A 15,014-nucleotide genomic window follows, 5' to 3' on the forward strand; every position below is an offset into this window, starting at 1 on the left:
TGTGCAGAGTACATCAGGTGAGATGCCAGGCTGGATGAATCACAAGCTGGAAATCAAGATTGCCTGGAGAAATAGCAACAACCTCAGGTATGCAGATGATACCACTCTAATGGCAGAAAGTGAAGAGGAAATAAAGAGCCTCTTGATGCAGGTAAATGAGGAGAGTGAAAAAGCTGGCTTAAAACTCAACATTCAAAAAACTAAGATCACGGCATCTGGTCCCATCACTTCATGGCAAATAACGGGAAAGAATGGAAACAGTGGGAGATTTTATTTTCTTGGGCTTCAAAATCACTGCAGACAGTGACTACAGCCATAACATTAAAAAATACTTGCCTCCTTGGAAGAAAAGCTATGACAAACCTAGACATTGTATTAAAAAACAGAGACGTCACTTTGCCAACAAAGGTCATATAGTCAAAGCTATAGTTTTGCCAGTAGTCATGTACGGATGTGAGAGTTGGAACATAAAGAAGGCTGAGCACCAAAGAATTGATGCTTTTGAACTGTGGTGCTAGAGAAGACTCTTGAGAGTCCCTTGGACTGCAAGAAGATCAAACCAGTCAATGCTAAAGGAAATCATCCCTGAATATTCACTGAAAGGACTGATGCTGAGGATGAAGCTCCAATACTTTGCCCACCTGACATGAAGAGCTGACTCATTGGAAAAGACCCTGATGCTGGAAAAGATTGAGGGTAGGAGGAAAACGAGATGACAGAGGATGACATGGTTGGATGGCATCACTGACTCAATGGACATGAGTCTGAGCAAACTCTGGGAGGTAGCGAAGGACAGGGAAGCCTGGCGAGCTGCAGTCCATGGTGTTGCCAAGAGTCAGACACAATGACTGAACAGCAACAACAGCAAAGACTGTTAAAATCTGGGAAGGAAACACAGGTGTAAGTCTTCACGAATTAGGAAGTCATTTCTTACATATGACACTAAAAGCACAAGCAACCAAAGGGAAAATAGTAGATAAATTGTTGACTTCATCAGAATTAAGATGTTCTGAGCATCAGTGCACGGTATCAAAAAGGCGAGAGCCCACCAACAGAATATATTTGCAAATCATGTATCTGGTAAGAATACATGAAGAAGCCTTGCAATGCAACAATAAATAGGCAAAAAAATCCATCTTCTTTAATGGGAAAAGGATCTGAATTGATATTTCTCCAAAGATGATATATAAATGGCCAACAAGGAAATGGAAAACTTTTCAACATTGTTAGTTATTGAGGAAATGCAAATTGAAACCACAATGAACTACCAGGTCACACCCACTAAGATAGCTTTCATAAATGAAATGAATAGTAACAAGTGTTGGTGAGGATGTGGAGACATTGGAATTCTCATGTATTACTGGTGAGAATATAAAATGGAGCAGTGGTTTTAGACAACATTTTGTTCCTTCCCCAAGATGTTAAACATGCCATTACCATATGACCCAATAATCCCACTCCTAAGTATCTTACCAGGAGGAATGAAAACATACGTTCATTCTAAAACTTGTCCAGGAACATTCATAGCAGCATTATTCATAACAGCCCCAAAGTGGAAACAACCCATTGTCCTTTAGTAGATGAATGGATGAGTCAATCTGGTACATTCATATAGTAGAATATTATTCAGTCATAAAAAAGAATACAGTTCTGATATATGTCATGACATGGATGAACCTGGAAAACATGATGCTAAGTGAAAGAAGCTAGTCACAAGAAGTCTTGTAGGAAATGTCCAGAATCTGCAATCCACAGGGACCAAAAGCAGATTAGTGCTCGCCAGGGGAAGGGGAGGAAGAGAGAGTGGTCACTCATGGTTAAGGAGTTTCTTATTTATTTACTTATCTTTATTTGGGGCTGTGCTGGGTCTTCATTGCTGCTTGGGCTTTTTTCTAATTGCACTGAGCAGGGGCTACTCTGTAGCTGTGGTATGCAGGCCTGTCTTTGCAGTGGCCTCTCTTGTTGTGCAGCACAGACTCTAGGGTGCGAGGGCCTCAGTTGTTGCAGTTCCTGGGCTCTAGGGCACAGGCTCAATAATTGCAGTGCACAGGCTTAGCTGCTCTTCAGTACATGGGATCTTCCCAGATCAGGGATTGAACCCATGTCTCCTTCATTGGCAGACAGATTCTTTATGACTGAGCCATCAGGAGAGCAACAGGAGTTTCTTTTTGAGGTGTTAAAATTATTTTGGAATTAGATAGTTGTGATAAGTGCACCATCTTGGGAATGTACGAAAAAGCACGGATTTGTATACTTTAAAATGATGTGTGCATTATTCCTCAATAGAAGATGGTTGGAAACGTGCTTTATATTTTTTTCATTTGTTATCTTCTTGAACATCTTTCTTGATCAGTATATATTGAATCCCCCTGTTGTTCTGCACAGCTCTATTTTTCCATTGTGAATTCTCGTGGGCATGAATGCTAGTGATAGATTATTTGGTTTTCACTGGGTCTGTCATGGTCTTTACACATAGTGTTCACAGCCCAGAGAAATATCAATAACCTCATGTATGCAAATGACACCACCCTTATGGTAGAAAGCAAAGAGGAACTAAAAAGCCTCTTGAAGAAAGTGAAAGAGGAGAGTAAAAAAGCTGGCTTAAAACTCAACTTTCAAAAAATGAAGATCATGGCATCTGGTCCCATCACTTCATGGCAAATAGATGGGGAAACAGTGGAAACAGTGGCTGACTTTATTTTCTTGGCCTCCAAAATCACTGCAGATGGTGACTGCAGCCATGAAATTAAAAGACGCTTACTCCTTGGAAGACAAGTTATGACCAAACTAGACAGCATATTAAACATCGGAGGCATTACTTTGTCAACAAAGGTCCGTCTAGTCAAAGCTATAGTTTCTCCAATAGTCATGTATGGATGTGAGAGTTGGACTATAAAGAAAGCTGAGCGCTAAAGAATTGATGCCTTTGAACTGTGGTGTTGGAGAAGACTCTTGAGAGTCCCTTGGACTGCAAGGAGATCCAACCAGTCCATCCTAAAGGAAATCAGTCCTGAATATTCATTGGAATATTCATTGGATATTCAGCTAAAGCTGAAACTCCAACACTTTGGCCACCTGATGCAAAGAACTGACTCTTTAGAAAAGACCCTGATGCTGGGAAAGATTGAAGGCAGGAGGAGAAGGGGACAACGGAGGATGAGATGGCTGGATGGCATCACCAACTCAATGGACATGAGTTTGAACAAGCTCCGGGAGTTGGTGATGGACAGGGAAGCCTGGCATGCCGGAATCCATGGGGTTGCACAGAGTCAGACACACCTGAGCAACTGCACTGAACTGAATTGAAGGTATAGAATTTCCTTGAGATTCTGTTTTATTAATGATACAATGGGGTGAATAATCAGACCAAATCAGAAGGTAGTTGAGATGATTTCATGAAATGAAGTGCGTAAGTTATTCAGTCCAATGCCTGGCATATGTAAATTCACAATAAATATTAGTTCCCACAATTGATGATGATGAAAATAAAAATATGCTAGTCATAGTTCAATAAAAGGATGTTCTTTTAGATTGGGTTTACTTTTAGGGCCAGGTTTTAAGGAATTGTGTAAAACTGGAATGCAAAAGTTATAGAAACAGCTTCTCCACTAAGATCAGTAGAAGGAAGTTGGGCTACTTAGCCACAGAAGGAAAAAACAAAAACAAAAAAACAAGAGAATACATGGTGCTGGCTTCTGATGCAAAGATCAGGTCCAAGAGTGGGCAGCTACTTGTGTGCATTTCCAGAGCAGGAATCTTAAAGAGAGGGAACTATGGATAGAACTCAGAGAGTCCAAACAAACTTCAGTAACACTAGCAGTACCTGTGATTTTGTCACCAATAGAAATCACAGATATTGCCATATATTATAGTCATGGAAGAGACTCTAAGATAGTATTTATAATTAAGGTAACTAATTAATTAGTTTGTCTTGGTTTGTCCAAGACTGAGTGGCTTCCCAGAATATGGGACTTGCACTGCTAAAACCGGGAAAGTCCCAGGTAAACCATTCCCTACTAACATTCTTCACTGCCTTGAAGTTACTGTAGTTACCACATCATTAGCTGCCATTATTTAGTTTGTTAATAAAGAAGTACCCTGCTATATTACACTTTCAAAAATATCTTGATATATGTCTATCCACATAATCTGTGACCTTTATGATTCTTTGTATTTCATTTGATGCATTTAAAAGTGTTCTTCTCAACCCAAAGATTTCACCAAATAGCCAAAGAGGGCCATGGCACAAAAAGGGTTAAGAGGGAAGAAACAGGAAGCACTAGCTAGAGGAATTGAACAGAGAAAATGAGATTTAAGTTCTTTTAAGCCTTGCAACCTAAAAACAATGATGAACTCCATGGCAGAAGAGGACAGACGTATCTCTGAAGGATACCACTGAATAATCAGTTGACAGAACCATTTTCCCACTCCCAGGAGTTTCTGTTTTATAAGCCCGCATACAGTAATCAAGGACTCTCCCTAACTTCTCTGAGCACATATTTATGTGTATTTTGTGACTTATGTTGCTGTGGAATTAACTCAGTCTTGACAGTTATCAATTCCAGTATCTGTTAGGTCTACTAATCTCCAGTAATTACAAATGCTTCCCCTAAGAATCATTGGCCAGAACTGAACATTTCCCATGAATTAAGACAATGGAGATTTGGAGTTTTAAAAAATCAACTTTGAAAAATGGATTAAAAGAAACTTTAACTCTTACCGGATACCACTGGGCTTCTGACAGACCTTGGGAACCATCTTGCCTAACCACCACTGTTGACAGCCGTTCCATGACTCTCCCAGGAGGCAATAAGAGACCATTTTTCTTCTGATCAATATAACTCAAAGCCTCCAGTCCAATGTGACCAGAAGGCAAAGTTCTCACAATTGCCCTTGTCCCAGTAAACACAGATTTCTTAACTTCCTTGTCATTTTTGCAAAATCTCCTCACTAGCCACGCAGACCGCTCCTTTTTATTTTTGAACAAATCTTCTTCTACATCTTCACAATTATCAGGGAAGTCCTCAAAATGGCTCAGAATGGTCTTGGCAGGTGGACTGTCAGTAAAATCCTCCCTGCAAAAGCTGTCACTTGAACATACCACATCGGCCTTTGGGCAAGAGCCTTCAAAGCACAAGTATTTGTCATTCAAGGGGTCACAATGATCACACTGCAGCTGCCTATTCTTATTGTCACAGTTACTTGTCAATTTCATCAGTTTGCAAGTATATGCCATGTAATTTTTCTCTTGTCCCTCACCAACAGCAGGTAGTACACAGTTTCCACAATCATCCAAAATCAAGTTATCTGATAGGGGACAGAAACTGTCTGACATTCTTCTGTCAACTTCGTAACGCAAGTGAAATACTGCCATGTTGCTTGGGTGTGCCCTGCTTGTCTCTACGATAGCCGACTGAGTTCCTAATGGACTGACGCCCATGGGAGGTCTGTCTATTTGCAGTTGAATTCCAGGGAACACCTTTCCTTCCACTGAAGAAGGGATTCCAGTTTCCAAACACAGACCTTCCTCTGTGATAGAATTGCACGTTTCATAAAACTGGCTCTGAGAAGGGCCATGCTGATGGTTTTTCAATATGCTGTTGCAGTTAATGTTAAGGTTTTTCACAGAATCTGGCATGCTTTTCTCCCAGCGCTTTTCATTACTGTTCTCATCACTGGTTATTTTCTCCCTTGCTACTGAGAAAATTTGGGGCACATTGCTTCCAGAAGATTCTTCTGTAAGTTTGGTCAGTTGCGAGATGGTATGAGAGGTCTCCCCACCCTGCCTGACAGGATGAGACTCTGGAACACTGATGTCTGAGACCTTATCATTACGTTCATCTACAGTTGACTGAGCAGAGATCACTTTTCTCTGACTCACAGGTCTGAGAACAGAACCTGCCATTTCTTCAGAAGTCATCTTGACCAAGATGCAGGGTTTCAGCTAGCACTATTTCTCCTCTCTTGTGATCATGTCAAGATGTTAATAAAACTACTGGTTTTTAACATAATCGCAGGTGTATAAGCCCTCTGAGAAACAAAGTGACCAGCTCCTATCATTTAGGTAACAGTCAGTATATTAAGACCCAAATAAACTTTCCCAGTTATCACTTCCTACCATGTGCAGTACGTTTTTCTAGATCAAGGTATTAAGGAAATAGATCAATTTTCTTTCTTCGGTTCTTTGAAGCAATTCTTTCGAAGACTTTAATTTGGCATTGCATTCTGTAACTTCTGATCCATCACTGGCTTACAATGATTTGAAAATCCAGTTTGAATGTATCCTGTAAGAAAAAGAGATAATGTCAAACACTAAACAAATTTTTTTAAATGACCTCATAATTATAAGCTACTGCAAAATATCAATCCATTTTGAGGAGAAGTTTTGCAATCAGAAGTTGGTTTTAGGTATTAATTTTTTTGATTCAATATTTCGAACTTCTGTTTCCAGCCAGTACAGAGTAACAGAGACCAGGTTTATCCTTCTTCCTTAAACAATCGAAAAAAGTCAGAAAAAATAATGAAATAATTGTTTTGAGATATTGAATAACAGGCAACATAGAATAGTAATTCCAAAAGAAGAATAAATAAATAAGGTGAGTTCTATAAATGCCCTAGCTTATACCTTTTGAGTTTTTAGGCTACTGGGCAGGAGGAGGGACTCAGATGAAACCAAACAGTGTGACTAATTTAAAGAGAAGAAGTTGAGACTTCAATAAAGCCAAGGAAATCAGAGAAGGAAGACACATAAAGTAGAGTGGAGAAAAGACAGGGACAAGGCAAGCCAGAATAGTTTATTAAAAAGTAAAAGTTTATTTAAAAAATAAACTTTTGAAATAAATGTGTGTGTGTATATATATATATATATATATATATATATATATATCTGCTGCTGCTGCTGCTAAGTTACTTCACTCACGTCCAACTCTGTGCAACCCCACAGACAGCAGTCCACCAGGCTCCTCTGTCCCTGGGATTCTCCAAGCAAGAATACTGGAGTGGGTTGCCATTTCCTTCTCCAATGCATGCTTGCATGCTAAGTCGCTTCAGTCATGTCTGACTCTGTGCGAGACCATAGACAGCACCCCACCAAGCTCCTCTGTCCACGGGATTCTCCAAGCTAAAATACTGGAGTGGGTTGCCAGTTCCTTCTCATATATATATATATATATATACACACACACACACATACATACATATATATACATACATACATATATATGTACATACACACACTGCCAAATTAAAATTCTATACCCAACAAAAATATTTTTTGAAAACAAAATGAAATAAAGACTTTTAGACACTCAAAAGCTGAAAGAATTCATCAAGAGTAAACTTACATATAAGAAACATAAAGGGGACTTTCCTGAAGGCCCAGTGATTACGACTCCATCCTTCCACTGCAGGGGGCATGGGTTCAGTCCCTGGTTGGGGAACTAAGAGCCCACAATCCATGTAGTCAAAAAAGAAACAAAGGCTCACTAAACTAAGAAATGGTAAAGAAAGTCCTTTAGGTGGAAGAAATATGCTAGATAGAAATCTGGATCTACAAAAAGAAATAGAGTATGAAAAATGTTAAATATGCAGATAAATACAATTTTCCTTACATTTTAAATAACTAATTGAGAATGTGGTCCACTGGAGAAGGGAATGGCAAACCACTTCAGTTTTCTTGCCTTGAGAACCCCATGAACAGTATGAAAAGCCAAAATGATAGGATACTGAAAGGGGAACGCCCCAGGTCGGTAGGTGCCCAATATGCTACTGGAGATCAGTGGGAGAAATAACTCCAGAAAGAATGAAGGGTTGGAGCCAAAGCAAAAACAATACCTAGTTGTGGATGTGACTGGTGATAGAAGCAAGGTCCAATGCTGTAAAGAGCGATGCTGGAATCAGCGAACTAATATGGACTGGAATGGGTGAATTTAACTCAGATGACCATTATATTTACTACTGCGGGCAGGAATCCCTTAGAAGAAATGGAGTAGCCATCATGGTCAACAAGAGAGTCCGAAATGCAGTACTTGGATGCAATCTCAAAAATGACAGAATGATCTCTGTTCGTTTCTAAGGCAATCCATTCAATATCACAGTAATCCAAGTCTATGTCCCAACCAGTAATGCTGAAGAAGCTGAAGGTGAACGGTTTTATGAAGACCTACAAGACCTTTTAGAACTAACACCCAAAAAAAGATGTCCTTTTCATTACAGGGGACTGGAACGCAAAAGTAGGAAGTCAAGAAACAACTGGAGTAACAGGCAAATTTGGCCTTGGAATACAGAAGGAAGCAGGGCAAAGGCTAATAGAGTTTTGCCAAGAGAACGCACTGGTCATAGCAAACACCCTCTTCCAACAACACAAGAGAAGACTCTACACATGGACATCACCAGATGTTCAACACCGAAATCAGACTGATTATATTCTTTGCAGCCAAAGATGGAGAAGCTCAATACAGTCAGCAAAAACAAGACCAGGAGATGACTGTGGCTCAGATCATGAACTTCTTATTGCCAAATTCAGACTTAAATTGAAGAAAGTGGGGAAAACCACTAGACCATTCAGGTATGACCTAAATCAAATCCCTTATGATTATACAGTAGAAGTGAGAAATAGATTTAAGGGACTAGATCTGATAGGCAGAGAGCCTGATGAACTATGGAATGAGGTTTGTGACACTGTACAGGAGATAAGGATCAAGACCGTTCCCATGGAAAAGAAACGCAAAAAAGCAAAATGGCTGTCTGAGGAGGCCTTACAAATAGCTGTGAAAAGAAAAGAAGTGAAAAGCAAAGGAGAAAAGGAAAAATATAAGCTTCTGAATGCAGAGTTCTAAAGAATAGCAAGGAGAGATAAGAAAGCCTTCTTCAGCGATCAATGCAAAGAAATAGAGGAAAACAACAGAATGGGAAAGACTAGAGATCTCTTCAAGAAAATTAGAGATACCAAGGGAACAGTTCATGCAAAGATGGGCTCGATAAAGGACAGAAATGGTATGGACCTCACAGAAGCAGAAGATCTTAAGAAGAGGTGGCAAGAATACACAGAAGAACTGTACAAAAAAGAGCTTCATGACGCAGATAACCATGATGGTGTGATCACTCACCTAGAGCCAGACATCCTGGAATGGGAAGTCAAGTGGGCCTTAGAAAGCATCACTACAAACAAAGCAAGTGGAGGTGATGGAATCCCAGTTGAGCTATTTCAAATCCTAAAAGATGATGCTGTGAAAGTGCTGCACTCAATATGCCAGCAAATTTGGAAAACTCAGCCGTGGTCACAGGACTGGAAAAGGTCAGTTTTCATTCCAATCCCAAAGAAAGGCAATGCAAAAGAATGCTCAAACTACTGCACAATTGCACTCATCTCACATGCTAGTAAAGTAATGCTCAAAATTCCCCAAGCCAGGCTTCAGCAATACGTGAACCGTGAACTTCCAGATGGTCAAGCTGGTTTTAGAAAAGGCAGAGGAACCAGAGATCAAATTGCCAACATCCGCTGGATCATCGAAAAAGCAAGAGAGTTCCAGAAAAACATCTATTTCTGCTGTATTGACTATGCCAAAGCCTTTGACTGTGTGGATCACAATAAACTGTGGAAAATTCTGAAAGGTGAGAATACCAGACCACCAGACCTGCCTCTTGAGAAACCTGTATGCAGGTCAGGAAGCAACAGTTAGAACTGGACATGGACCAACAGACTGGTTCCAAATAGGAAAAGGAGTACATCAAGGTGGTATATTGTCACCCTACTTATTTAATGTATATGCAGAGTACATCACAAGAAACACTGGGCTGGAAGAAGCACAAGCTGGAATCAAGATTTCCGGGAGAAATATCAATAACCTCAGATATGCAGATGACACCACTCTTATGACCGAAAGTGAAGAGGAACTAAAAAGCCTCTTGATGAAAGTGAAAGAGAAGAGTGAAAAAGTTGCCTTAAAGCTCAACATTCAGAAAACGAAGATCATAGCATCTGGTCCCATCACTTCATGGCAGATAGATGGAGAAACAGTGGAAACAGTATCAGACTTTATTTTTTTGGACTCCAAAATCACTGCAGATGGTGATTGCAGCCATGAAATTAAAAGACGCTTACTCCTTAGAAGGAAAGTTATGAGCAACCTAGATAGCATATTGAAAAGCAGAGACATTACCTTGCCAACAAAGGTCAGACTAGTCAAGGCTATGGTTTTTCCAGTGGTCATGTATGGATGTGACAGTTGGACTGTGAAGAAGCTGAGTGCTGAAGAACTGATGCTTTTGAACTGTGGTGTTGGAGAAGATTCTTGAGTGTCCCTTGGACTGCAAGGAGATCCAACCAGTCCATCCTAAAGGAAATCAGTTGTGGGTGTTCATTGGAAGGACTGATGCTGAAGCTGAAACTCCAGTACTTTGGCCACCTCATGTGAAGAGTTGACTCATTGGAAAAGACTCTGATGTTGGGAGGGATTGGGGGCAGGAGGAGAAGTGGACGACAGAAGATGAGATGGCTGGATGGCATCACCAACTCAATGGACATGAGTTTAATTGAACTCCAGGAGTTGGTGATAGACAGGAAGGCCTGGCATTCTGGGATTCATGAGGTCGCAAAGAGTCGGACATGACTGCGCTACTGAACTGAACTGAACTGAACTGAATTGACCATTTAAAGCAAAAGTAATAACAATGACTATACAGTAACTAACAAATTTAGAAGTAAAATATGACAATAACAACACAAAGTTCAAAAGAGAAGAAATGGAAATATATTAATATAAGGCTATTTTCTACATGAATTGGGGTGAAGTGAAGTAAAAGTCGTGTCCAACTCTTTGTGATCCCATGGACTATACAGTCCATGGAATTCTCTAGGCCAGAATACTGGAGTGGGTGCCTTTCCCTTCTCCAGGGGATCTTCCCAACCCAGAGATGGAACCCAGGTCTCCCACATTGCAGGCAGATTCTTTACCAGCTGAGCCACAAGGTAAGCCCAAGAATACTAGACAGTGTAGCCTATCCCTTCTCCAGGGGATCCTCCTGACTCAGGTATCGAACCAGGGTCTCCTGCACTGCAGGATTCTTTACCAACTGAGCTATCAGGGAAGCCCAGTAATATTACTTAAAGTCAGGTTGTCATAAGCTTAAGATGTAAACTATAAGCCCCAATGCAATCACTTTAACCAAAAATACAGAAAATAAGTAAAAACATTAGAATCTTAACATTTTTTTTCAAGTAACTAGAAAAAAAAAGGCAGAAAAAAGGAAAAGGTGAACAAAGAACAGATGTGACAAATGGGAAACAAACAATAGATTTAAACATTTCAAAAAGCATCTTTGGGCAATTTCTCCAATTTTTCCCATAAAATATACACATTTTAACTCCCTCTTTCATTTGAATGAATTACTCAGCTGAATGTTTAGGCGACATAAACATTTTCTTTTTATTTATTTATTTATTTATTTATTTATTTTTAATTTTTAGTTTTACTTTATTTTACTTTATAATACTGTATTGGTTTTGCCATACATTGACATGAATCCACCACGGGTGTACATGTGTTCCCAAACATTTTCAATTGTGAATGACATTATTTTAAAAAATAATAAGCCATTTTATTCTTCAGATTATTAAACCCTGCTACATGTTGGAGCTAGATAGCCAGGACCTGCTTGCAAGTCTGTTAAGAGAGAGGGAGAATTGAACAGATTTCAGTTCAATGCGGCAAGTGCAATTATAGAAGATATTCAAGGCTCTCTGGGCTGACAGAATGCATGCCCATCGCAAGTATATCGTTCTTCTATGGGTAAAGTTGTTCTTCCCAGGGCAACTTATGAGCATTCAGGCTCTGCTGGCAACACCAGATTCATTATGTCTTTGCTCTTTGCCACACAGATGTCCCTCTTCTCCTTGCTTCTCTGTGCTTTTCCCTTCTCCTAATATATGCCCCCTCAGGCTAAACACAGTCACAAACTCTCACCTGCTCCCAGCACATACAAGTCTTCACAACAAACTTGAAGGATCAGAGGAGAGCCTATCAATCAGATACATCACAGGGAATAAACCAGTCCACTTAGAGAAGCAAAATTCTGGCTCAAAATGCTAAACCTTTCCATCTTTCATGTCTTCTTTCCAACTTTTTTTCTTTGGAAAATGCCCCCCTTATTTTTGTAAATTTATGCTCCGTGTAAAACAATTCAAACAATGCAAAAAAACCACAATTTTTTGTTTCAGTTCAGTTCAGTCGCTCAGTTGTGTCCGACTCTTTGTGACCCCATGAATCGCAGCACACCAGGCCTCCCTGTCCATCATCAACTCCCAGAGTTCACTCAGACTCATGTCCATTGAATCAGTGATACCATCCAGCCATCTCATCCTCTGTCGTCCCCTTCTCCTCCTGCCCCCAGTCCCTCCCAGCATCAGAGTCTCTTCCAATGAGTCAACTCTTCGCATGAGGTGGCCAAAGTACTGGAGTTTCAGCTTTAGCATCATTCCTTCCAAAGAAATCCCAGGGTTGATCTCCTTCAGAATGGACTGTTGGATCTCCTTGCAGTCCAAGGGACTCTCAAGAGTCTTCTCCAACAACACAGTTCAAAAGCATCAATTCTTCAGCGCTCTGCTTCTTCACAGTCCAACTCTCACATCCATACATGACTACTGGAAAAACCATAGCCTTGACTAGATGGACTTTAGTCAGCAAAGTAATGTCTCTGCTTTTGAATATGCTATCCAGGTTGCTCATAACTTTTCTTCCAAGGAGTAAGCGTCTTTTAATTTCATGGCTGCAATCACCATCTGCAGTGATTTTGGAGCCCCAAAAAATAAAGTCTGACACTGTTTCCACTCTTTCCGCATCTACTTCCCATGAAGTGATGGGACCGGATGCCATGATCTTCGTTTTCTGAATGTTGAGCTTTAAGCCAACCTTTTCACTCTCCTCTTTTACTTTCATCAAGAGGCTTTTTAGTTCCTCTTCACTTAACACAAATTCTACCACCCAGAGATAACCATGATTAATACTGTGAGGAACCTCATTCTAGAATGCATACATATCTCCCCATGCATCAACATAGAGAGATATAAGTATATAATTACATAAATACCAGATCACACTGTACATGCTGTTTTTTACTTGCTTTTTAAAATTCAAAACATGAACAACTTTTCATGCCAAGAACTATACTGAATACTTTAATTGCTTATGGCATCAGCTTAATTCTGATATCTTTGCTCCATTTTATAGAGTAATTTTTCAAGTCAAAGCCTTCAGACTGACAGTTCATTTGTCCTTTCTAATCCATGAGGAAGGTAATTCAAGGTAGATGCTGCTTAAGTCCCTTTAAGCATTTTGCAATTCTTAACTCATGGAATTCTCACTGGTCTCTATATAAGATAGTGTGTGGTTTTAAAATATGTCCACAAATTCTATGATACTCCTTTCAAAAGGTGGAGCCTAATTCCCCTTTCCTCGAATGTGGGCCACACTTAGTGACTTCCTTCTAGCATAGAGAATGTGGTGGAAGTAACAGTGTATGTTCTGAAAATAGGTCATAAAAGTCACTAGAGTTTCTCCCTGGGGCTTCCTCTCTTGCTTTCTCTGGGGGAAATCAATTATTATCCTATACTGAGAGTTGCTGGTGGGAAGAACTACGGCCTCCTGCCAAAAGCTACTTGAGTGAGCCATCTTGGAAGGTGATCCTCCAGCCTCAGTCAAGGTTCCACATGACAGGAACCTCAGTTGACATCTTGACTGTCACCTAATGAGCAATCCTGAGCCAGAAGCACTCACCTGAGCCCCTTCAAATTCCTGATCCACAGAAACTGTGAGATAATGAATGTTTATTGTTATGAGGCACTCCATTTGGGGGTAATTTGTTGCACAGCCATAAACAATATTCAGAAGTTCCATTATTATCCACGTTTGACAAACCCAAGCATAGAAAAGCTAAGTCACTTGCCAAAGACCACACAGCTGGAAAATGGTGAAGTCAGGATTCAAATCTAAGAAGCCTGTCTAGCACCTGTGCTCTTCACCATAGTTATGCTGCTTTCTTTGCTTTCTAGTCTGAAACCCCATAGATTTGAATTTCTGATGTTCCCTGGCTGCAGAGATCAGTGGCTTCTGGAAGGATCCTCTTCTGTTTGCCTCTGGAAGGTTGAGGTTTCTGTTTTGCCTCCAGGTATAAGCGGAACTGAGAAACATCACAAGGAAATGACTCCCTGCAGCACTGACTTGGCTCCATCTCAGGGAATTCCTTTACTTGACAAATATTTATTTATTGAGGACAAAGTTAAATGAGGCAGGGATGTGCCCTTGATTTCCTTACAAGCTAATACATCATCAGTTCAGGCTCAGTGCAGAGGGTGATGAGCTTGTTTAAGATGTAGAAAGAACATCTAAATCAGATGGTGGGCACAAGGTGGAGGTGACTGCAGAAAGTGTTTCCTGGAGAAGATGATGACTGAGCTGAGGTCTGAAAGACAATAAGGAGTTAGCTAGAAGAGGTGTGATGAACTTTTCTGAGAAGAGCAATTGTGGACTCTCCTAGAAGCAGTAAGGCATTGGTATCTGGCAATTCTGGCAAACATTTTAATCATTTTGTGGTTTGATTTCCTTTCCTGCAAAATTGGAATAAAATCACCTACTCCATAAAATTATGAAGTAAATGTTTTGAAAACCAAAAGTTCAGCACAAATGTTTGCTATTCTCTGCTTTACAAATGTCTTGATGAGGGAGGACAACCAAAGTATAGCAACTCTGCTGTATTTGTGAATGGTTTTGAATTACTTTTGCCAGATGCACACACTTAAGTCCCCCAGTCCAGTCAGATTTGAATTTCTATTCTGTAACTGGGATTGACTCTTTGTATTTCAGCTGCATGACCACAGCTGGTTATATGACCAATCTCAAATTGTACTTACCACATCTATAACATTGAAATGAAACACACATATTGTAAATGTTAGCAGCGCCTGGTCCATCAGTAAATGTTAATTTTCTACCTGCCTCCTCTAAATTGTCTTTAAGGGA

At 40.1% G+C, this 15,014-nt stretch overlaps 1 protein-coding gene across 1 annotated transcript in view; it reads right to left on the bottom strand.

Annotated features, from left to right (window-relative positions):
- Positions 1 to 15,014, bottom strand: part of PLCE1 (phospholipase C epsilon 1) — a 376,851-nt gene that overhangs the window by 332,250 nt on the left and 29,587 nt on the right. The window contains exon 2 of the mRNA XM_018041369.1: positions 4,721 to 6,284. Coding sequence (XP_017896858.1) covers positions 4,721 to 5,920 — 1,200 coding nt within the window. The 5' untranslated portion in view covers positions 5,921 to 6,284. The remainder of the gene's footprint in view (positions 1 to 4,720; positions 6,285 to 15,014) is intronic.

Source organism: Capra hircus, chromosome 26 (genome assembly GCF_001704415.2).
Source record: "Capra hircus breed San Clemente chromosome 26, ASM170441v1, whole genome shotgun sequence".
NCBI classification, from domain to species: domain Eukaryota; kingdom Metazoa; phylum Chordata; class Mammalia; order Artiodactyla; family Bovidae; genus Capra; species Capra hircus.